Source organism: Phascolarctos cinereus, unplaced genomic scaffold (genome assembly GCF_003287225.1).
Source record: "Phascolarctos cinereus isolate Bilbo 61053 unplaced genomic scaffold, phaCin_HiC Scaffold_7;HRSCAF=346, whole genome shotgun sequence".
Lineage (NCBI taxonomy): Eukaryota > Metazoa > Chordata > Mammalia > Diprotodontia > Phascolarctidae > Phascolarctos > Phascolarctos cinereus.
The window spans coordinates 123,007,211-123,033,029 of record NW_027556180.1 but is presented as its reverse complement, the minus strand read 5'-3'; the positions used below and the strand labels follow the sequence as shown (position 1 = coordinate 123,033,029).

Below are 25,819 nucleotides of genomic sequence, written 5' to 3'. Positions count from 1 at the left end.
TCAAGTTAAACAAGTTTAAGCTACCTTCTTCATGACGTCTATTCAAATACTTGAAACATAGCTATCATCTAAGTCTTCTCTCCTTCATAGTAAACATCCCCAGTTCCTTCAACCAGTCTTCCTATGTCATGATTTTTAAGTTCTTCACAATCCTGGTTGCCCTCCTCCAGATACTTTTCTTTTTAAAAAATAATCTTTATTGATATCTTTTTCTAACATTCCCTAAATTTCTCTTTGTATCCCCCCAGAGTTGTGTGTGTGCATGTGTGTGTGTGCGCGTGTGCATAACAAAACAACATTTTAAGAAAAAAGAAGTAGGAAAAAGCCAATAAAACCAATAACACACTTTTAAAATTGAGAATACATGCAATCTTCCAAATCTGTGAACCCCCTACCTCTGCAAAAGCCAAGCTTCTTTGGGGCCAACTTTAATTTTTGTAATTTTGAAATAGCCATTTTCAATTGTTTTGTAGCTGTTGTTCTTTCAATTTACATTATTATGTTGATTATTTTCTTGGCTCTGGTTACTTTGCTTTGCATTAGTTCATGTAAGTCTTTCCATGCCTTTCTATACTTTTTCATCTCTTACAGCCATTAATATTCCATTACATTGAAGCATCACATTTCACATTTCTTTAGCTTTCTCCCAATCAATCAGTATCCACTTTGTTTCTAGATCTTTGTTGCCATAAAAAGTGCTTCTGTAAATATTTTGGTGTGTTCTGGAATTTTTTTTTTAAATCAATGACTTCCTTGGAGTGTATGCTTAGCAACAGAATCCCTAGGTGAAAAGTTATGGACGTATCAGCTACTTTAATTGAATAATTTCAAATCACTTTACAGAATGGTTCTACTAATTCAAAGGTAAACCACCAATGTTAGTATGCTTTTATTTTTACAACTCCCTCCAGCAATGATTATTCTCACTTTGGTCATCTTCTCCTATTTGCTAGGTTTGTATTTCTCTTATCATTAAAGGATTTTATTTGATCTGCAGCATTCTTTCACATGGTTGTTAAGAGTTTGTGATTCTTCTTTTGAGAATTGTTTGTTCATGTCCTTTAACCACTTTTCTTCTGGGAAATGGCTTTTGATCTTAAATATTTCTGTTAGTTGTCTGTATACCTCAGATATCAAACCCTTATCTGAGAAATACAAATTTGAGGTTACTTCTGGCCCTTTCTCTTCTTATCCTAAATGCATTAATTTTGTGCAGGAGCTTTTCAATTTCATGCAATACACTTCATCTCTTGGTTCTGAGCATTTTCTCTGGCTGTCCCCCATGTAAAGCTCTCTTTCACCTCCAAATCATGGCTTCTTTGGCTTCCTTCAAGTCCCAGCTAAAATCCCACTTTCTTTCTTTTTTCTTTTTTTTTTTTTGGCTAGGCAATGGGGTTAAGTGACTTGCCCAGGATCACACAGCTAGTGTTATGTGTCTGAGGCCAGATTTGAACTCAGGTCCTCCTGAATCCAGGGCCGGTGCTCTATCCACTGTGCCACCTAACTGCCTCAAAATCCCACTTTCTACAGGGAGTATTCCCAATCTCTCTTAATTCTAGTGCTTTTCCTTTGTTGAACACTTCTAATTTAGCCTATATATTCTTGTTTGTACATAGTGGTTTGTGTTGCCTCCTCCTACCAGTTAGATTGTGAGTTCCTCAAAGGTAGAAAGGTCTTTTATGTTTCTTGGTATTCTCAGTATTTAGAACAGTGCCCATAATATAATAGGTTCTTAATAAATGCTTCTTGGCTGACTAACTATAATCAAAATTATCTTAGCTTTTGTAAGTGCCTTTTTTGGTTAAAAAAAATCTACCTAAGTATATTATATAATTCTCTTCTTTTTTATGATGTGATCTTTAATATTTAGGTCATATATCCATTTTGAGTTTACTGTAGAATGTGATGTCTTATATATTTATACAACCATTCTATGCCCTTCCTAAAATGTGGTGCCTAGAAAAGAACACAACAGGATATAGTATAGCAATACATCACTTGAATATTACTTTTCAATACATTAGCTTGTGAAGTTGTCATCACACTCTTAACCAATATGGAGCTTGTAGACCACTAATAAGTTCCTTAAATCTTTTCCTTATGAAATTTTATCTAGCCACAACTCTCCCATCTTGTACTTGTGGAGATGATCTTTTGAAGCTAAAAGTAGGATTTTTTCCACCATAATATTTATAATATTATAACAAAATAATTTATAAAATTTCATCTTAACAAGACTGAACTCAATCTAATAACTCACATTTGCATAGTGCTTTAAGTTTTGCAAAGCATTATCTTCCCAATAGTCTTTCAAGGTAGACAATAGAGTATCAGCTCATTTTATAATTCAGAAAACTGAAGTTAAAGGTCACACAGCTGTTAAGTGTCTGAAGTAGGCTTTAAACCCAGGTCTCCTGATTCCAAGTCTAAATACCCTATCTACTATACCATGTTGCCTCCCATTCTAGACTACAGATCATTTTCTGGATCTTGACTCTTAGCAAGGGTGACACCTATCCCTCCTAGCTTTGCATCATGTGATAAGCATGATGGATGTCATCATCTGAGTCACTCATGCAAAGGGTAAACAGCATAGAGCCAAGCTCAGATTCCCAAGAGATTTGCTTTTAACCTGACAAATGATAAGTGATTACTTGGTGCTAAGTTCTTTAATTTCAGGACCTACCATGATAGTAAAGGTGAGGATGCTGTTAAAAAAGCAGCTATATCTTCATTTGAAATCATGATTATTTCTATTAACTTGAGAATAACACCTTCCAGTCAAATTTCTTGTAACATTTATTTCATGAAATTAATTCAATGAGTTTCTGTGTGAATGTAAAAAATGTACATAGGTCATAGTGAGCACCGAGTGTCTCTCTTGCTTTCCCTTTGGGGGAAACCATAGTAGTGGGGCTGGGGATGATGAGTCAATGGGAAAGTCAGGCTCTCAGATCACAGCCTAGGCAAACTGAAACAGGGAGATGAAGGATGGGGGGCAGTGCTCTTACAGCATTCCTCTGCATATGTAATAAAGTATTCTATTTTTATACATTTCATTATATATTTTAAAAGATTTTATATATTTATACACATGCAAATATATGTATAAATATACTGTGCATATTTTACAAATGAAAAAACTGACCTTTAAAAATAAGTCACTGAATCTCTCTGAGAGTTATAAAGGCAGCACAGGAAAGAGCTCAGAGTCAAACCAATGTCTGACCATAAATCCAGTAATTTTTCACCAACACTACAGCTACCTTTAAAAGAAGAAAACTTCCTCACATTTAGAGCTGTCAAAAAATTGAAAGGTCTGCCTCCTGAGATAGGAGAGTTCCCCATCAGCAGAGGTCTTCAAGTAGAAGGTGGACAACAGACAAAGGCTACTGGAAATTGTAGCAGAGATGCCTTGATTAAACTGGGGAATGGGCTAAATAATCTCTGATTTCCTTTCATCTCATATTCTATGATAAAGGCAAAATGCTGATCATTCTAAAAAATTTACATGTGATATGAAAGCTATGGAAATGAAGTTAGTTTCCTTTATTTCCTAATCAGTCTTCAAAACTCATAGTGATAACACAAATGATCATAATTTATGGCTTCTTGGCTCCCAAATATTAAGTAACCTTTATGTAGTCTTTAGATGACCATGAATTAGATTAACAACAATCCAACCCAAGAACCATTTAAGAGGCTGCTACGTGTACATGAACGGCACTGTATTAGGAGTTAAGGATACAAAGAAAATATCCTTGCCCTCAAGAAGCTTACATTCTATTAGGCTAGGGGAGAGTTTCATAGTAGTAAAACTCCAAAGGGTAGTGGGAGAATTGTTCTGAATTTTATATCAGAAGAGCTGGGCTTAAATTCCAACTCTACTAATTACTACTTGTATGATCTTGGTCAGGTCCCTTCATCTGTGGTCTTTAGTTTTCACATTGGCAAAATGAGCTCATACTCATGCATCAGATGGTCTGTTGCCTTACAGATCTAATTCTATGATTGTAGTAGACTGTGATAGATTAGTGCTTTGAACTGACAAAAGAAAGATGCAGTCTAAATTTGAGTACACTGCTTTGTGGCAGCATTAAGCTAGAATATTCTATGACTCCATCCTTCTACCAAAAGAGACAGAGACCTAAATTGATTCAAGTGGCCCACTAGTATCTTACTGCCACCATCTTCACTCCAAACCTGGGATCAATCACAAGCTTTGCCTACTAAAAAAGACATCAATTTTATAATAAAAGGCTTTAAAATAACAGCAGGGGAATAGTTTACTACCTTTTAATCCTAGTCTTTTGTGTAACATACTGGGAACTAAACCTCTATTTTTCTTAGTTTCCCTTTTCATTATCTGACATCTCTCCTGTTTTTGGATCTTGTTTGTCAATAGTTCAATGTTGGGGCTGAATTCTTTTTTTAATTTAATTTAATTTTTTAAATGTTATAATATATTTTGATTTATCAACAATCACTTCCATATGCTTTTGAGTTGAAAATTTTTCTCCCCTTCCTCCCCCCACCCTCCCCAAGATGGCACAATCTGATATAGGCTTTACATTTACATTCCATTAAACATATTTTCACATTAGTGAAGTTGTAAGTAAAAATTAAAACCAATAAGGAACCATCAGAAAGATGAAACAAAATTCAAAAGAAGGTAAAAATAAGTGATAACGATTCGACTTCCATAGTTCTTTCTTTGGATGTGGACAGCATTTTCCATCCCAAGGCCTCTGGAAATGTCTTAGATCCTTGTAATGCTGAGAAGGATTCAGTTTAACAATTAGTCATCGCATAACGTCACTGTTATTGTGTACAAAGTCCTCTTGGTTCTGCTCACTTCGCTCATCATCAGACCATATAAGTCTTTCCAGGTTTTTCTGAAGTCAGCCTGTTCATCATTTCTTATAGCACAATAGTATTCCATTACATTCATATACCACAACTTGCTCAGCCATTCCCCAATTGATGGGCATCCTCTCAATTTCCAATTCTTTGCCACCACAAAAAGAGCTGCTATGAATATTTTTGTACATGTGGGTCCTTTTCCCATTTGTTTGATCTCTTTGGGATATAGCCCTAGAAGTGCTATTGCTGGATCAAAGGGTATGCACATTTTTGTAGCCCTTTGGGCATAGTTCCAAATTGTTCTCCAAAATGGTTGGATCATTTCACAACTCCACCAACAATGTATTAGTGTTCCAATTTTCCCACATCTTCTCCAACATTTATCATTTTCTTGTTTTGTCAGGTTGGCCATTCTGATAGGTGTGAAGTGGTACCTCAGAGTTGTTTTGATTTGCATTTCTCTAATAATGATTTAGAGCATTTTTTCATGTGACTATAGATGGCTTTAATTTCTTCATCTGAGAACTGTCTGTTCATATCCTTTGACCATTTATCAATTGGGGAATGGCTTGTGTTCTTATAAATTTGTCTTAATTCTCTATATATTTTAGAAATGAGGCCTTTATCAGAGAGACTGGTTGTAAAAATTCTTTCCCAATTTTCTACCTTCCTTCTAATCTTAGTTGCATTGGCTTTGTTTGTGCAAAAACTTTTCAATTTAATGTAATCAAAATTATCCATTTTGCTTTTCATAATGTTCTCTATCTCCTGTTTGGTCATGAATTCTTCTGTTCTCCATAGATCTGATAGGTAAACTATTCCTTGTTCTCCCAGTTTACTTATGGTATCAGCCTTTATATCTAAGTCATGAACCCATTTTGACTTTATTTTGGTATATGGTGTGAGATTTGGGTCTATGCCTAGTTTCTGCCATACTCTTTTCCAGTTTTCCCAGCAGTTTTTTTCAAAGAGTGGGTTCTTATCCCAGAAGCTGGGGTCTTTGGGTTTATCAAATAATAGATTACTATAGTCATTGACTACTGTGTCTTGCATATTTAACCTATTCCACTGATCCACCTCCCTATTTCTTAGCCAGTACCAAGCAGTTTTGATGATTGCTGCTTTATAATACAATTTAAGATCTGGAATTGCTAGGCCACCTTCCCCTGCATTTCTTTTCATTAGTTCCTTTGATATTCTGGACCTTTTTTTTCCAAATGAATCTTGTTATTATTTTTTCTAACTCTATAAAATAATTTTTGGTAGTTTGATTGGTATGGCACTGAATAAGTAAATTAGCTTAGGTAGGATTGTCATTTTTATTATATTAGCTCGGCCTACCCATGAGCAACTGATGTTTTTCCAATTATTTAGATCTGATTTTATTTGTGTGAAAAGTGTTTTGTAATTGTGTTCATAGAGTTCCTGGGTTTGTTTCGGAGGTAGACTCCTAAATATTTTATAATGTCTACAGTAAGTTTAAATGGGATTTCTCTTTCTATCTCTTGCTGTTGGGCTTTGTTGGTAATATATAGAAATGCTGATGATTTATGTGGGTTTATTTTATAGCCTGCAACTTTGCTAAAGTTGTTTATTATTTCAAGTAGTTTTTTACTTGATTCTCTAGGATTCTCTAAGTATATCATCATGTCATCTGCAAAGAGTGATAGCTTTGTTTCTTCTTTGCCTATTCTAATGCCTTCAATTTCTTTTTCTTCTCTTATTGCTAAAGCTAAGGTTTCCAGTACAATATTGAATAACAGTGGTGATAATGGACATCCTTGTTTCACCCCGATCTTATTGGAAATGCTTCTAGCCTGTCCCCATTACATATAATGCTTGCTGAAGGTTTTAGATAATGCTATTTATTATTTTAAGGAAGACTCCATTTATACCTATGCTTTCTAGTGTTTTTAATAGGAATGGGTGTTGTATTTTATCAAAAGCTTTTTCTGCATCTATTGAGATGATCATGTGGTTTCTGTTGGTTTTGTGTTGATATGCTCAATGATGCTGATAGTTTTCCTAATATTGAACCAACCCTGCATTCCTGGTAAATCCTACCTGGTCATAGTGTATTATTCTTGTGATAAGTTGCTGCAATCTACTTGCTAGTATTTTGTTTAAAATTTTTGCATCTATATTCATTAGAGAAATTGGTCTATAATTTTCTTTCTCTATTTTGACTCTTCCTGTTAGTATCAACACCATATTTATCATAAAAAGAATTTGGTAAGACTCCTTCTTCACCTATTTTCCCAAATAGTCTATATAGTATTGGAATTAATTGTTCTTTAAATGTTTGATAGAATTCGCATGTAAATCCATCTGGCCCTGGAGATTTTTTCCTAGGGAGTTCATCAATGGCTTGTTCAATTTCTTTTTCTGAGATGGGGTTATTTAAGTATTTTACTTCCTCTTCGTTAATCTGGGCAATTTATATTTTTGTAAATATGTATCCATTTCACTAAGATTGTCAAATTTGTTGGCATATAGTTGGGCAAAATAATTCCTAATTATTGTTTTAATTTCCTCTTCCTTGGTGGTAGCTTCGCCCTTTTCATTCTTGATACTAGTAATTTGGTTTTCTTCTTTCTTTTTTTTAATTAAATTAACCAAAGGTTATCTATTTTATTGTTTTTTTTTCCATAAAACCAGCTCTTAGTTTTATTTATTAGTTCAATAGTTTTCTTAATTTCAATTTTATTAATTTTTCCTTTGGTTTTCAATATTTCTAATTTGGTGTTTAGTTGAGGATTTTTAATTGTTCTTTTTCTAGTTTTTTTAGTTGTATGCCCAATTCATTAATCTCCTCTTTTTCTATTTTATTTATGTAAGCATTTAGAGATATAAAACTTCCCCTAAGAACTGCTTTCACTGCATCCCATAGGTTTTGGTATGTTGTCTCATTATTGTCATTCTCTTGAATGAAATTATTGATTGTTTCTATGATTTGTTGTTTGACCCAATCATTTTTTAGGATTAGATTATTTAGTTTCCAATTATTTTTCAGTGTATCGTTCCATGGCCCGTTATTACGTATAATTTTTATTGCATCATGATCTGAAAAGGATGCATTTAATATTTCTGCCTTTCTGCATTGGATTGTGAGGTTTTTATGCCCTAGTACATGGTCAATTTTTGTGTATGTGCCATGTACTGCTGAGAAAAAAGTATATTCCTTTCTATCCCCATTCAGTTTTCTCCAGAGGTCTATCATACCTAACTTTTCTAATGTTCTATTCACCTCCTTAACTTCTTTCTTGTTTATTTTGTGGTTAGATTATCTAGTGCAGAGAGGGAGGTTCAGGTCCCCACTAGTATAGTTTTGCTGTCTATTTCTTCCTGTAACTCCCTGAACTTCTCCTGTAAGAATTTGGATGCTATACCATTTGGTGCATATATGTTTAGTAATGATATTACTTCATTGTCTATGGTGCCTTTTAGCAGGATGTAGTTTCCTTCCTTATCTCTTTTGATTAGATCTATTTTTGCTTTTGCTTTGTCTGAGATCAGGATTGCTACCCCTGCTTTTTTACTTCAGCTGAAGCATAATATATTCTGGCTCCAGCCTTTTACCTTTACCCTGTATGTGTCACTCTTTTTCAAATGTGTTTCCTGTAAACAACATATTGTAGGATTATGGTTTTTAATCCATTCTGCAATCTGTTTCTGTTTTATGGGAGAGTTCATCCCATTCACATTCACAGTTATGATTACTGTGTCTTTTTCTCCATCCTTTTCCCCCTATTTATGCTTTTCTTTCTCCTTTTTCCTTTCCCCCTTCACTAGTGTTTTGCTTTTGACCACCGCCTCCTTCAGTCCCTCCCCCTTTTATTATCCCTTTCCCTTTTCTTCCCCTTTAGTCTTACTGCTTCTTCCCTCCCTTCTTTCCCCCTCCCTTTTCTTTCCCCCTCCCTTTTCTTTCCCCTTTTCCCTCCTACTGCCTATAGGGCAAGTTAGATTTCTATACCTAACTGATTATGTTATGCCCTTCTTGAGCCAAATCTGATGAGAGTAAGGTTCAAACAATGCTCCCCCCCCCTTCTTTCCCTCTGCTGTAATAGGATTTTGTGTCTTTTCCTGTAATGTAATTTACCCTTGTCTGCCTCCTCCTTTCTCAGCACATTTTCTAAGATCAGATTGATCCACTTATTTGGATCCATTTAACCTACTTGATTAGATTTTTTTTTATCATTACATCAAAGTCAACTAATATCTACCCTCTTTATGTATACTCCTTTAACATGGTGTAATAACAATACAGTTCTCAAGGGTTGCAAGTGTCATATTCCCTTGTAGGGGTTTAAACAGCCCCCCCCATTAACAACATATTGTATCTTTCTGTCCCATTTACCTTTTTAAGTCCTTCTTGAGTCCTGTACTTGAAGATCAAATTTTTTGTTGAGCTCTGGTCTTTTTATCAGGAAAGTTTGGAAGTCTCCTATTTGGTTGAATATCCATCTCCTCCCTTGAAAAATGATGCTCATTTTTGCTGGGTAATTGATCCTTGGCTGCATTCCAAGCTCCTTTGCCTTAGGGAATATCATGTTCCATGCCCTGCGGTCTTTTAATGTAGAAGCTGCAAGGTCCTGTGTAATCCTGACTGTGGTTCCATGATATTTAAATTCTTTCTTTCTGGCTGCTTGCAGCACCTTCTCTTTCATGTAGTAATTTTGGAATTTTGCTATTATATTACTTGGTGTTGTCAATTTGGGATCTCTTTCAGGTGGTGATAGGTGGATTCTTTCTATGGTTATTTTCCTTTCTGGTTCTAGGACTTCTGGGCAGTTTTCCTTTATGATTTCCTGGAAGATACTGTCCAGGCTCTTTTTTTCATCATGATTTTCAGGTAGTCCAATAATTTTTAAATTATCTCTCCTGAATCAATTTTCCAGGTTGGTAGTTTTAACAATAAGGTATTTTACATTTTCATCTATTTTTTCATTTTTTTGTTTCTGTTTGACTGATTCTTATTCTCTCATAGAGACAGTTTCCATTTGTCCAATTCTAGTTTTTAACAGACTGTTTTCTTCTGTTAGTTTTTGTACTTCCTTCTTCAATTGGCCAATTGTGTTTTTTAGGGACTTGTTTTCTTCAGTGTACTCTTCTGTTAGTTTTTGTACTTCCTTCTTCAATTGGCCAATTGTGTTTTTTAGGGACTTGTTTTCTTCAGTGATTTTTTTTCCAATTGGCCAATTGTATTTTTGAAGGACTCTTCCATCTCTCTTATTTGACTATTAAAATCCTTCTTGAGCTCTTCTAAGAATGCTTTTTGGGCTTCAGACCAGTTCATATTCCCTTTTGTTGATGCAGATGCGGGTTTGTTGACAATGTTGTCCTCTTCAGAATTTCTGTCTTGATCTTGACTCTTCTGATCATATGAATCTATGGTACGTGTCTTTTTACTCATGGTATTTCTTTATTCCCTAGCCTTTAAAGAGATGAGTTCTCCTACTGGGGAACAGTGGGCACTGACCCAAGCTTTTTGTGATGGGAGCCTAGGTCTTGGTCACTGGCTTTGTGTGCTGGGGCCTCTTATGTTGGCAATTGGAGGCTGTAGGGTTCTGGCAGCTTACCTCATGTTGGACTGGAATCAGCAAGGTTGGAACTTTCAGGCAATTCTAGGTTGCCTGCTTTTCCTTTCCTTTAGCTTTCTTCAGCTCCTTTTAGATGGGTGCTGCAGGGTGTTTATCTGCCTGGGGCCCCCTGCAGTGTTGTCTCCCTCATTTCTGCTAACACACTGGGAGATTTCCTTGTGGTAGAGTGCTGAGCCACCTGGTGGTTTTCTGACCTGGTTTCTGCAGGTTCCCCCCACCCTCACTGAGATTTCTTCACAATTGAAGGGTGCAGGGCACTGACAGTTCACCTGGTGTTGGGCTGGAACCAGCAAGGCCGGGGCTTTAGGAAGCCTTTAAGTTGTTTTCTTTACCTCCTTTCAGATGAATGCCACAGGGTACTTATCTGCCTGGGGCCCCTTGTAGTTCTGCCTCCCTTATTTTGCTGAGGCACTGGGAGAGGCGTTTGCTGGGCTGCTGCACTGCTGCTCCCCATCTTTCTTCTAGTTCAGCTGTTCCAAGGCTTTTTTCTGGGGTGATATTTTCTGGGTTTTCAGAGGTTGATAGGGGAGAGTAAGAGAGACTACCTTTTCACTCCGCCATCTTGGCTCCTGGAAGCGGAACCCTGGGCTGAATTCTAAATCAAGCTCCATGTTCTAGAAGCATAGAATTCCAGAGCTGGAAGGGACTTCTGACAATCATCAGTCAAACTCTTTAGCTAAAGCACAAAGTCCTCTATAACACCCCTGGTAGGTATGCTTGTGAGTGAAGCTCACTACCTGAGCACTTGTGTCATCCTTAAGACTTCTCACACATTCAGGTATTCAGTCTTTTGCCCAATCTTTTCATTTCTATTTCCACAACATCCCTGGGATATATTTCCTCATTTCCTCCTCACAGCCTGAAATCCTGCCATGCAGTCTTTCTAGGTGTCCCATATACACTACATCAATGTGTGCCTTTATACTAGCAGTCCCCATGGCAACTCTTGGAATCTCTGGTTTACTTCAAGATCCTTGGAGGACCACTTTCTACATGAAGCCTTTCCTGATCCTCTCTGGTACTAGAGTCCTCCCTCCCAAATCTATCTCGTATGCTTTTTTTACATGTATATATACATAGTATGCATACTTATTTATGTACCTATCTCCCCTCATTAAAATGTAAGCTCCTTGAGGACAGGGATTGTTTCATTTCTGTCTTTGTATCTCCAGTGCTTAGCACAGTGGCTGGCATGTAAATGTTTAATAAATAGTTACTAAATGATCCCTTTTCAAAGCAGTACCACTAAATACCTGTTTCAAGTTTCTCCTTAGAGTGGAGCTGAAATCTGCCTCTCTATAGTTTCCATATATTATTTCTAGTTCTGCTCTCTCCTCTATGTACAGTCACTGAGGGCATGTTTCCCAACCCTAGTGTGAGTGTCCCACACTTCACAGCAGATAATGTCCCTTATGTGAGTGTTCCCCTAAGTTTCAGAATGTCAAAGAACTTAAGGGGAATTGCTGGCTATAAACCAAGGAAAGTCACACTCTTATCCATTAACTTTTTAGATAAAAAGTCCAATCTAATCTCCTGCCTCATCCCCACCTACTCCTTCAGGGAACAACAGGCTGGTAGTGAGGCCCCTTATCATTTTGCAAATATGCTGGCTTTTCTCTTTCCAATACAACCATCTTAATTTTGAGGCTTATTTCAGAAAACCTAGACTATTTTAAGAGTCTACTCTATAGACTTCCTGCCTCAAATCTATCCTTTATAGAGCTGCCCACTAAGGAGAGCAGTACAAAAGAATTATATCACTCTTGTCATGGAAAAAAAAATCTTCCATGGCTTTGCACTTCCAACTACTCCAAACAGCTAGATAGTACAGTAGATAGAGCTTAGACCAAGATTCAGGAAGATCTGAGTTCAAATTTGACCTCAGACACTTACTAGCTTTATGACCCTGGGCAAGTTCACTGAACCTTTGTTTGCTTCATTTTCCTCATCTGTAAAATAGTAATAATAGCACCTACTTCTTAGGGTTACTGTGAGGATAAAATGAAATATTGTAAAGGACTTTTGCAAACCTTACAGCACTTTAAAAAATACTACCATCATCACCACCACCACTATCATGTGTTCCTGTTATGTTCTCTTTGAACTCTATACCTTTTTTCATGTGCACATTTAGTTCACCTCTACCTGCTAAAATCTTTCACTTCCTTCAAGGCCCAAGTTGGCTTCTGCCTCCTCCATAAAGCTTTCTCTGATCCCTGCAGCTGAAAAATCACCTCTTCCCTCAAAAATTATTTATAGTATTTTCAGACTCCTCCCTTTTGCATTTATTATAATAACATATACATGTCATAACCTCCCATCAGTCAGCAAGTCTGTTGAGTTCAGGGACTCAACAATTTTATTTCATGGCTGAATCCTCAGCATCTATCCTATAGTAGGTGTTTAATAAATATCTGTGGAATCAACTCTTGCTTCTATCCCTTCCCTCCTTGGCACACCTTCTATGTTATTAATTATTGAGCCTGAAGCATATTCACTAGATGGGTGCAACAGTATCCCGCCCTTTGCTGGACAGCTGCCTATTTTTACTTAGTGCCTTAGACCAGGCACTGGCAAACTACAGCCTGTTGGTTAAGAATTGATTTTACATTTTTAAATGCAGGAAAACTTTAACATGTAAAAAACATTCTTAGCTCAGAGCAGAACAAAAACAGGCAGGGTGCTGGCCCCAGCCCTAGCCTCTCACCCTGGCTCCTCTTCTGTGACCCTCGTATGTCTAGGAATCTAGGTTATCTCCCAGGATAAGCCTGCTCTTCAGTAGATTACCTGAGGCTCCTGAAGGATCTTCCATCAAAACCCCATCTCCAGAACTTGCCAGCTGCCAGATGACTGGCAGAGCCTAAATTACAGATTTAACCTTGGGCTAGGGAAAATGTGGCCATCAACATTTCCCTATCCTAACTTTATTTCTGTAACCATTTTGTCCCGTTCTGACATCCAAGTCATCATAAACCATATCCCCAAGGAGAAAGGATTATTTAAACTCCAGTACACAATCTGAAAAAAAATACCTTAAATGTACAGTAAATTATATCAGACAATACCCCAGCCTTGCACTGATGACAATCTATCATGAATAGTTTTGGTTTTGTTTTTTAACCAAAACACAGGAGAGAACGAAGCAAAGAGGAAAAGGGTGACCTATTCAATTCCCAGCCAGAAAATAGGAAAACTGAAACGAGATCTTCAGGGCTCTTTCCTTCCTCAAATATTCTTGGAGAACTTTCACATCCTCTTTCATTTTGTGTGTGTGTGTGTGTGTGTGTGTGTGTGTGTGTGTGTGTGTGTGTGTATGTATGTATGTGCATACACACACACACATCATCATCACTCAGGGGGCAGCTAGGTGGCACAGTAGATATAGTGTCAGGTATAGAGTCAGAAAAACTCATCTTCCTGAGTTCAAATCCAACCTCCAACACTTACTAGCTATATGATCCTGGGCAAGTCACTTAATCCTGTCTGCCTCAGTTTTCTCATCCGTAAAATGAACTGGAGAAGGAAATGGCAAACCACTCATGTTTCTCTGCCAAGAAAACCCCAAATGGGGTCATGAAGAATCAGACATGAATGAAAAATGACTGGACAACAATAAAACATCACCCTGAGTTGAAAATCTTCTCAATGGATTATTTAATTTTTAAACTCTATATTCTGAATACCCAGCATAGTGACATAAATTTTGGAGGGACAGGAGAAGAAAATCAATCATTTCTTTAGGATAGGGAACTTCTGGTATGGAAAATCCCTCAACTAATACAAGCCAGCAACTCATACATAACTTAATACTTTTAATTTCTTATTCCAGGTTACTTGTCAGTTATTTGCTGACAAGGCAGGACTTTAATCCAGCTTCAATGTCATGTTGATTAATGTTCTGTACACATAATCAGTCAACTATTATTTATTAGGAGCCTACTTCATACTAGGAACTGTGCTAACCAATGCAAAGAAAAACAAGAGGCAGTCCCTGCTGTCACAATCTAATGGTGGAGACAACATGGAAACTACCAGATACAAGTTATATACAGGATAAATTGAAGATAATTGCCACAAGGAAGGTTTCCTGTAGAAGCTGTGGTTTTAGCTGGGACCTGAAGGACACCAGGAGATAAGGAGAAAAGCATTCCAGGCATGGGAAACATCCAGTGAAAATGCCTGGTCTGGAGATGGAGAGATTTGAGAAACAGCAAGGAGGCCAGTGTCATTGGACCACAGAGGGAATGGGGGTTAAAGTGAAAGAAGACTGGAAGGTGTGGGGAAGATGGAGGGCAGGCTACAAAGGGCTTCTGAATGCCAAACACAGAATTTTATAGTTGATCTCAGAGGTGATAGGGAACCACTGGAGTTTAGGAAGATTACTTTGACAGCTAAGTAGAGGCGGTAGAATAGAAAAATTCTGGGACAAAGTCATAAGGTATATGGAGAAGGGGAAGGAACCAAGCAGTTTATATAGTGCACATTATATGCCAGACACCAGGCGGTTGTTGTTTGTCCTTTGCTCTCTAAGAGAACCAATGACATCAGGGAGATGATGCCATGACACGCAAGTGAATTGGATTTAAGTGAGGGAGAGCTGTGCAAAGTCACCAGCCTCACTTTCTCCTCAGGAGTCATCTGGGTCCAGTGGCAAGATACAGATCAGGATGACTGGAGATTGCCCTGGATGCAGTGGGAAACCTTGGCCTTTTAAAGCTAAGGTCTTTCCCAAGTCTCAGTGTGATTGAGGCAATGCTAAATCAGTGATTAAGGCTAGGTAAGAAATGAGGCAGAGAATGGCCTCTTTTACCCAGTCCAAAAAAAAATATAAGTCTGGGAAAGACCCACAAGGTTTCTGGCCAAAACAGAAACAATTGCTACTTACATTCACTCTGAGCCAATCAAGACCCAAACAATGACCAAGTGGGGCTTGGCCTGGGACCTGCTGTTGGCCAAGAACAAGAGCCAGAGTGATCTGAGTTTAAGAAATGGGTCCTTAAAAAAGAAATCTAGCCCCAAAACCCCAAGATATCTTCAGAGGTTTCAGCAATCAAAATTTACATTGCTTTGGGCAGAGCACCTGCAGGTATGATACCCTATGTGGCCAGAGGGAAAGGGGAAGGGGAGTGGGGAGGAAGGAAGGGAGGTAAAAAGGAAGGAAGCTATGTTGCCCAACTGGCCAGTTCCAGTTGGGTCCCCAGGGGGGCACAGAGGTTGTTTATCCTTTATAAATATTTTATTTGATCCTCACAATTACCCTGAAATGTAGGTGCTATCATTATTCCCATTTTACAATTGAAGGACTGAGACAAACAGAGGTTAAGTGACTTTCTCAGGGTCACACAGTCAGAGATAGTAAGCGTCTGAGGCTGGAGATGAACTCAAGTCCTCCTGACTCCAGGCCCACAGCTCTGTGCACTATGGCACCATCTAGCTGCCACCAAATATAGGTTCTAGTCCCAGCTTTGCCACTAATTAGTGGTTTAACCAACATACCTTAGGCAAGTCCCTAATCTTTCTGGTCTCGGTATCCCCACGCATAAAATGAAGATGTTGAATTAGATAACTTTGAATGTCCCTTTCAGTTCTAAAATTCTTTGGTTTGAGTGCATCACCCCGGAATCCAAGGCAGTCAGTCTGTGTACAGAGGGGAATGGATACATTTTTTTTCGGCTATACTCACCAAGAAAATATCAACTCTGGCCTGCAGTGCCATTTTTAATGACAAAGTATATTATTATTTATAATGAGCTAGCACAGTCTACACACTACTTTATAAGCAGAGTATATAATAAAATCTGTAAAGAAGAGGAAGACTGGATTTCTTTCGGTTCTTCTGTAATACGGATATCACATTCAACAATAAAACATTTCTTTTATAGCTTTGTAACGCTACAGCAATTTAAAAAAAAAAGATTAAGAAGCATCACTTACTACATGACTGCTGTATCCTTGACATTCCATTACCAGCCCCATGCAGGCTCGAGTCAAAGCTCTGGCTGTTTCTCACAGTGACCAGGGAGCTAACATTGCTACTGACAGCTGTTGTACTTGGCATTCGTGCTAGGTTAGGCATACTTCTTCGGAGTTTATCTGAAGGGGAAAAAAACCCAGCATTTTGGGAGGTTAAAAGCAACAAGGTTTCAAGCCAAAAAACAAAACAAAACTCCAAAGCCCCAAAACATTAGTTTTTAAAAGCAAGTACACAAACTCAACGTCCTCCATATTAATTCAAAATTGACACATAATTTATGAGTCATGAAGCATAATAGACAAAGCAACATTCAACCATACACATACACAGGGTAGCTTTGAAGTAATGCTAAAGAACTTTGTCCAAGGAGGGTGGGAGTTGGGGACACCGCCTTTGGTAAGGCAGCTGAGAACGAGGGAAAGAAACAATTTACTCTCCACTCACTAGAAACTACCTCAAAAGGAAGTTTTAAGGAAAAGGTGTGATTTCAACTGCTGTATAGGCAGTATAAATGGAGTATATAGAACATGACAATGAATATATACCAAAAACTAGTAATGAGGTCAATATAAACACATATAGTAGGAAGAGAAGGGGATGTGTGGTCAGTAGATCTGGGTTCAAATCCTGGTTTTTCTATTTACTATTTCTGTGGCCTTGGGCCTCAGTGTCCTGATCAGTAAAATAAGGTACTAGAAAATGATCTAAAGTCCCTTCCAGCTCTAAATGTATGATGTTATGATATACACCTCATAACTCGTTAAAGTGAAATTAATTGATCAAATCTGCCAGGGCACAATGTGTACCATTTCAGTGTAAAACTTCAGAATGGTCATAGTTATAGCACAAATACCACACATTAGAGGTTGGAAAGACAGAAAACAAAACAAAGTTGGTTTCTCCATGTAATGTATACATTTGACCACCAGGTGGCAGCAGAGTTACACTCAGATCCCAGAATGTGCCTCCGACCTATGAAATAAGCCAGAAATATAGGCTATAAAAAGTAGGTTGCTCTTTCTCAAAATTATTACAAAGCAGCTTTGCCTTATCTACTGCTTTGATGACATTTTTACTATTTAGCTCATCATCTAGTCCAGACCTTTCCTTTTCTTACTCCATGGACCCCTTTGAGAGTCTGGTAAGATCTATGAACCACTTCTTAGAAAAATGTTTTTGAATATGTAAATTAAAATACAAAGGATTACAAAGGAAACCAAAGGCTAATGAAAATAAGGATTTAATTCTTTTCCCATTTAAGGTCACAGACCCTCTGAATTCTATCCAGAGGGTTAAACTAAATAATCGCTCAACTCTAATACAGAAAGTAAGAAGGAAATTAACAAGTTAAAAGTAAGGTCCAACTTGCTTTGAGAAATTTGAAGAGATCATTTCAGCTAAAGAGGCCCAGAGAAGGCTTCATGGGAAGAAGTAACACCTAAGTTGAGCCTTGAAGCAGGAAACTTCAGGCCATTCCGATCATAGTATGAGAAATCTGAACAAAGGCTCATAGATAGAAAAGGTTACAATAAGAACAGGATTGGAGAGTACTCCAGTTTGTTTGGAATGCAGAAAATGTGAAGGGGAGTAATATGAGAAAGTTGGAAAGGTGAGTTAGAGCCACAGAAAAAACTGGAAGCCAAAACAAACATTTATTTTGCTCGTAATTTTCATCTTTTTATTCTATTGTCAGGATCCAAGACCACCCCTCTCTTTTTAGACACCCTGTTTTCCAGAGCTAAAACCCAGCAGCAAGCTGTGCCCTGAGCTTGGCATAACAACAATCCTTTGTGTTCTGGATGAACTTTGCTGCAACTAAATCAAAGAACTAATGGTCCCTGAGCTTAGGCAAGCACCAACTGGCCCAGACATGAAACCTTTCTATGAATTTTTTGTCACTAAATAACCTTGCCTCATTGTTGCTGCTGTGCCTCACCACTATTGCTACACTGCACTGTTTGATTCTTTAACTAGCCACAAACAAATAAATCAAGGTTTAGCCCCACCGCTTTGGCTCTCCTACTAAAGAACGCCCTGACATATGTGCCTAACTTCTCTCCCTCAGCGGAACAAAGAAAAGCTTTTTACTTTTGCCATGTGTGAGCTCTTTGGTATTTTTGAAGTTAACAGTGGTTGCAAAACCTCTATGATTCTTCATACATTTGTTACCACAGTAGACAGGTTGGTGGCAGCAGAGTGATCAGAAAGTGAATAATTACCATCTGCCAAGCCTCCAGTGAGAATCTAATAGCTACAGGAGCCCTTTGAGCTCTGCTCAATTTGTATCTGGAGAGTGGCAGTGGGTGATTTTCCTTCTCTGATTCCTGAGCTCCTGTGTTTAATCTTCCCTTGGAAGATTGACATTTTGGTTGTTGGGACTGAAGACTGGTTTTGCTGCCCTCCCTTGGGAGGGGTTTTGTTGGCCCTCCCTTCAGAAAGGTTTTGTTTGGCCCCTCCCTGGGAGAGGCTTTGGTCCCTTATAGAGACTTTGCTTCAACACATGTCTTAAGATCTGGTATCTTAAGACCTTTAAAAATGGGTACCGCTTTCTCTCAGGTCTGTAAACAAGTTGCAGATGGCCCAAAACTTACAGGTATGTAATTAATTAGCAGAAACTGACCCAAGACAATTCTTATCACCATTGGCCAACTTGAGGTTCTTTTGATTGGGATAAAATAAATTATCGTAAGAGATGTCTTGAAGTCAGCAAGAAAATTAAATACTTCAAATGGGATGTTTTTAATAAATGGATAATAAAACCCACCAAGTGAGAAGCCTTTTATAACTTAGATTCCATTAAGAAAAGCTTAAATAGAATTATCCTGTCTTTATTTCTGTCTTATCATTTTGTCTGTGTTTATGTCTTTGTAAAACATAAAATGTCTGTGTCACGTAAGTGTTATTTGTAGATTCTGTTACCTTGAAAGATTTAAAATACAGCCAGTCAGAAAAACTGCTAAGGGTTATGGCCAAAGAGTTTAGAACACTGGAAAAGATAACTTTCATACTTGAAGCAATTGTCCCAGTAAGCAAAACTAACTGCCACTTTAGGCTTTCCCAGGGAGATTAGGCTATAAGAAAATCAAAGAGGGGGGGATCTGCAAAGCATATTATTTTTCTCTCATTTCAGCTTTGGCCACATGTGAATTGCAGAAATAAAGTTAGATAATCAAATTTTGTAGAACTGTGAAAAACAACTTGATAGCTTTTGAAGGTTAAGGAGATTAATCATTAAAGAGCTTGAAGATTTATCATTTTTAAGACCGCAGAGCAGAACTCCTAGAATTTGGGGTAATTCCAGGAACTCACTCCCTTCTGAAATATCTTAGTAAGTTTTGAGGTACCACTCTATAGAATTTGTTTTGAGGAAAAGCAAGAATTAAAATTCTATAAAAGTTAAAATGGCATTTAAACTTCCCCTGAAAATGGACAGCTTCATCGCTTTACAGCAATGAGGTCAGGCAACTAATTTAGAAGTCATCTCAGAGTGAGAAAAAAAATAGGTATACAGTTTACACTTTATAGCCACCTCCTGTCAATCATTCCTTAACCATGAAAAGAAAAAAGTTTGTTTAAACCAAAGATCATCTGTGACCTCCCTCCACTCAACTGAGAGACCTTCTCTCTCTTATCCTGTTAACCCATCTCAGATCAGGTTCCCAAATACAGGTGATTAAAAAAAATGCTGGGAAAACGTGGGGAAACTTGAATTATGTTCCAGTTATAGAAATTTATTATCTGTACAATCTCAAGCAAGTGATCTTATCTCTGTTTGACCCAGTTTTCTGATCAGTAAAGAGAAAAATAATAATGCTACCACCTCCCAGGGTTGTTGTAAGGATCAAAATGATATGATTATAAACTGCTTAAAACAGTGACTGGCTTAAACTAAACACTATAGTATTATTATTTCTTTAATTGAATGTAATTGTTATAAATCTAAAGTGGGTTTAAAAATGCCAAAGTGATAAGATTAATGATTTTTATATGGGATAATTTGGAAATGCAATTGACTTAATGGATGTCATCTGAAGTTTTATTTCATGTTTTAAATACATGATATTGTTTGTGTTATTATTGTATTTCTAAATTTTCTCATGATGTGAAAATCTCAGAGACCATTGTAACAGAAATGCTGTTAGACAAAACTTCCCTTTTAATCTGATACTGTTAAGGTATGCATGGGAGTTTTGAGAGGATATGATAAAAAATATATTTTTAAACTGTTAAATATTTAATGAGACACATTTTGTTATAAAAACTAATAATAATAATAATTTTACTAAATTAGAAAATTTTCATTCAAAAATTATTGGCTATTATGAAAGTGCATATGTTGGTTTAAAGATGTAGCTTCAACATATTAATGACGAGTCAACTATCAGGTACTTGCTGTATGTCTGAATCCCCAGAATATGGTTAGTTTTAATTTATACGTAAAGGATTAATGAAATGTTACCTGTTAGGGAAACATCAGGAAAGATATTCAAGCCCTAAGTTGTGGTTAGTGAAATTTTGCTATTTAAGGTTAAAACTCTTGGGACTATAATTTACTGTTGTTTTGAGTTTTTGATTACAGGGATAGCTTTCTGAATTATCATGAAGCCAATAGTAGAAAACAGCATGTGCTACAGTCTGGGAATTGCTGAAGGTGCTGAAGTCTGTGTCTGGGAATGGTTTTGGGGACAACATTAGCATAGCCTAGGTAGGATCCTCCTGACTATTTCTCCATTGGCTATTTCCTCTCTGAAAAGGAAAAATTCCCCACATGATTAATCTTTAGCCTTGCTTTTAACACTGTAGCCATATGATTGGCTATCAGATATGACTCATGCCTGGAATCAAACAGAGGTAAGGGAGTTTTCCTCCCTGTTATGATATATAGCATTGTTATAACTATGTCCCTCCTTTTCCTTTTATAGTAAATTTCTATAATCAAGAAGTTTTGTAAGTATAATACTGAATATTAAATAACAGATTGATACTGGAACATCTCTGAGTTACTGTAATAGGATACAAGTGTGAACATCTTACAATGTTAATCTGTATTTGCAGTCAAATTATAATATAGGGATGATATCCTCCTAAAGGGGAAATGATTGGACAAAGTAATAACGCAAAACTGTAATATAAAAGTCTTCTAATTAAATGGAATAGTAAATTTTGAGAAAGCAACACGATTAGACTGTTTTCTCTAAGAACTATATGCATGTATATATGATTAGCTTCCAAATTCATCTATCATGAAAACTCAGGCTTTGATTATATTTTGGTAATAAGTTCTCAAAATTAGATTAAGGATTTTATATACAAATTGTATTGATAATGGTAAAAAGGGTGAAATTGTTTTTTCATTTTTAAGTTATCTGCCTGATAATTTTAAAAGGCTAAAAGCTATTTAGCTTCATAAATTTTTAAAAGATTCTTATATCAGGTACAGGATTTTGATAAGGATAGAAATAGCAAATGGTATATAAACTGAATTCTCTGAAGTTTCAAAATTGGAGAACAAATTTTTTAAAGTGATTTTACTAATCATCACTCATGAAAATCTGCACTTCAGATAAGTCTCAAAATTCTGATCCTTAACTAAATAGAGCCTCTTATTGCCAAGACCCCTTTGCTTAGGCTATTTTATATCACTGTAAGCCCAGATGATATTTTCTGAGTCCTCTGCTCTCAACACCTCCCCCACCATCACAGGTTTTGACTGCTGAAAGTCCCTTGTCTAGTTTGGAGCTGAATTTCCCATCTTAAAAAAAAAAAGAAAAGAAAAACATGCAACTGAAGAGCTGGGAATATTGGCTAATCAGCTAATTAGTATTTCAAAAGGCAATGATACGGTGTAGATGCTTTTATTCTTTGTTCCCTGCCCTATTTCTTTCACTCACCACCAAAGAGTAGTAAAGAAGCACATATGCAATAGGTAACATCATTCCTAGTTCTTAATTTAAAAACTGAGGCTAAGCTTCTATACGGTTCTCTCAAAACAGATGAAATTAAGTTGCTTTGACTTTCATCTGGCTTTCAATTTATAGAAACACATTTTTTTTCTATTCTTGACATAGGCCCAAGATAAAAATAAAACAAATCCTTTTAATGTGTCCTGTCAGCATCCTTTCTAAGCTCCAGATTAGAAAACCAGTGTCTGACTGATTAACTCCATTGGTAACATGGGTGTATAATGAGAAAGACTGGTCTCAAAACATTTAAAAACAAAAGAAAAAGAAAAGAAAAAGCAGTTTGGCTACCTTCCAGGTCTGAGAAGCTGTTCTTTCCCCCCCACACTTTCCTACTTATTCAAAGCCCCCACTTTAGCTATTATCAAAAATAACCACAACAGCAACAACCCACAGGTCTCTTTTACCTCCATCATAATACAATACAACCCAAAGTGAGTCAAATTTTCCAATCACCCACTCCTTAATTTTAAAAAAATTTGAAATAAGATAGAAATGATCTACAAACAATAGGAAAGATTTATTTTCCATTAATAGACAAGCATTTGGTAATCACTTACTATGTGCCAGGCACTGTGTGTACCGTGCTAGGTAGTGGGAATACAAAGACAAAAATGAAATAATTCCTAACCTTATTCACCCTTACATTCTAATTGGACAAATGCTGCACATGTAGGCTCAAATAGGTGACCTTTCATTTAATCCCAGAATCAATCCTCTCCCCAATACCTTGTGCTATACTATGTTGCCTCCTCTCATACCGACATCTACACATCCTCCCCATGGGAATCTTGTACTCTGCCCCTGGAATCATTCTAGGCTCTAATAAGTCACCTTTTACCTTATCTTGGCCAGAACCAGGCCTCCACCTCACTTTCCCCCTTCTTTCTGCTCCCCTTTATGTGGAGTCTTTCCCCATTAGAATATAAGCTTCTTGAGGGCAGCAATTTTTTACTTGCATGTATTTGTATCCATAGTGCTTAGCAATGCCTGGTACATAGTAAGTGCTTAGCAAATGTTGAGAGACAGACAGACAGACACAGACGCACACACGCACACACACACAGAGGAGTTATTGTTATATATAATGTTTATAAGTTATTCTTATATATATTTATAATTTTTAGGTATTTATATGTGTATATATGTATATACATATATGTATATATATGCATACATATATACACACACTATTACATTCATAACATACTGGGAGAATGGAATTTAAAAGAAATCATGAAGACAGCACTTAAAACTGAATCTTGTAGGAAACCAAGAATTCCAAAGGGTGGAAGACTTTTAAGTGTTGGAGAAAGCCAGTGCAAAGATGCCAAAGCAGGAAATGGATTATCATGTGTAAGAAATAGCAATAAGGCTAGTTTGGTCATACTGGAAAGTGCATAGAGGGAAGTAAGGTATAATAAGTCTGGAAAGGTGGATGAGGCCAGGTTGTAAAGATCTTTAAATGACTGGGGAATCTGCATTTAATCCTCCTGGGGAAGGCAGGGCACAGCCTTGCCATTGACAGAAATAGAGAATTTTGGGGAAATGGTTTGGGGGTTATCAGAAAGACGATGTGTTCTGTTGCAGATATCTTAAATTTGAGATGTTTATTGTGACCATCAAGTTTCAAGTGTCCAAAAAGTAGTTGGTGATGTGGAACTGGAGCTCAAGATTTAGATCTGGGAGTCATCAATGATGACACAATAACTGAGACTATGGGAGTTAACAAGCTCACCATATGAGAGTATATAGAGAAAAGAACAGATGGAACAAAACAGAGGTTTGGCATTACCCACAGTTAGGGACAAGTCATTGATCAAAATCCAACTAAAGAAAGTGAACAGTGGTTAGAGATGCAGGAAGAAAGCAAAAGAAAGCAAAAGAAAATTCAAGACCAAAAATCAACCATAACTATCTAACATCATTATTATTTTTCCACCTGAATCTTGTTTAAATTCAAGTGGCTAAGAAAGTTGCCCAACAAATCAGACTTTCCCTTCCTTTTAAGGACATTCTAGTTGGCTTAATAAAATGCAGGATTTGATTCCTCTTTAAGGAGGGATGTAGAAGGATTGGCTCTCCTGGGGTAGCTACATGGAGCAGTGGATAGAGCATGGGCCTTGGAGTCAGGAGGACCTGAGTTCAAATCTGACCTTAGACACATAACAGTTACTAGCTGTGTGACCCTGGGCAAATCACTTAACCCCACTGCCTAGCAAAAAAAAAAAAAAAAAGATTGGGTCTCCTATTTTGTCCAGGCTAGAAGAGTGGCAACTTGGCTCAGTTTGCCCTCCATTAGGCAGCCTGTTGTGCCACCCCACCCCCCAAGGGCTCATCATAATGGTACCAGACCTAGTGCAAACACTTGGCTTTAGTCCTACTACAGCTCACAACTCCTGAATTCACACAATCCACTAGTCTCAGCCTCACTAGGAGCAGGAATGGCAGTGTATGAGCCCAGGAGCCCAGCATGAACTTTTTTTATTTATTAATTTATTTTGATTTATCAATAATCACTTCCATAAGCCTTTGAGTTTTAAATTTTTCTCCCCCTCCCTTCCCAAGATAGCACACATTAGTCATGTTGTAAGGAAGAAGTAGAACCCATAGAAGGAACCACAAGAAAGAAGAAAAAAAGTAGAAGAAAAAAAAAGAACAAATATAGTACCAGCATGAACTTTTTAAAGAAAGTTTTTGATAGCTGTATTACAATATAATTGGTCTTCTTTGGAATATTATATGTTTTAACTTTATGCATTTAAAAAAAGTTATTCTAAGAATGGGCAGCTGGGTGGTACAGTGGATAGAGCACTGAGCCTGGAGTCAGCAAGACTCCTCTTCCTGAGTTCAAATATGGCCTCAGACACTTACTAGCTGTGTGACCTTGGGCAAATCACTTAACCTGCTTGCCTCAGTTTCTTCATCTGCAAAATGAGCTGGAGAAGGAAATGGCAAACCACTCTAGTATCTTTACCAAGAAAACCCCAAAAGGGGTCATGAAGTGTCAGACACAACTGAAAAATGACTAAACAACAAAAATTCTGAGAAGGGGCCCATCCACTCTGTCAGACTACTAAAGGGTCCATGATACAAAAAAAGGCTAAGACCCCCCTATTTTAGAGGGATTCTTTTTTTCAACTATAGGATTAGATAGGCCTTGAGGTCTTTCCTAAATCTGAAATTCTGTGATGCTATAGATATAAAGGTGAATACAATGTAATTTCTGCCCTTGGAAGACAAGCCCATTAGTCTAAAGAAGAATGAGATGGTTGAAGGGGACAGAGTTGGGATGTTTAGATAAGAGAAATCTTCTCTGGTTGTAGAATGTTTCATTTAAGAAGAGGCATTTGAGTTGAGCATTACAGGATTTCAAAAACCAGAGACTGGGGGAGGGGTTAGGGGAAGAATAGCTTTCCAGA

General features: G+C 37.2%; 1 protein-coding gene across 1 annotated transcript in view; it reads right to left on the bottom strand.

Moving 5' to 3' along the window:
* The window catches only part of SLAIN1 (SLAIN motif family member 1), an 84,411-nt gene that overhangs the window by 8,512 nt on the left and 50,080 nt on the right, over positions 1-25,819 (bottom strand). Inside the window, 1 exon segment of the mRNA XM_020973302.2 lies at positions 16,398-16,556. Within this exon segment, the coding sequence (XP_020828961.1) occupies positions 16,398-16,556 (159 nt within the window).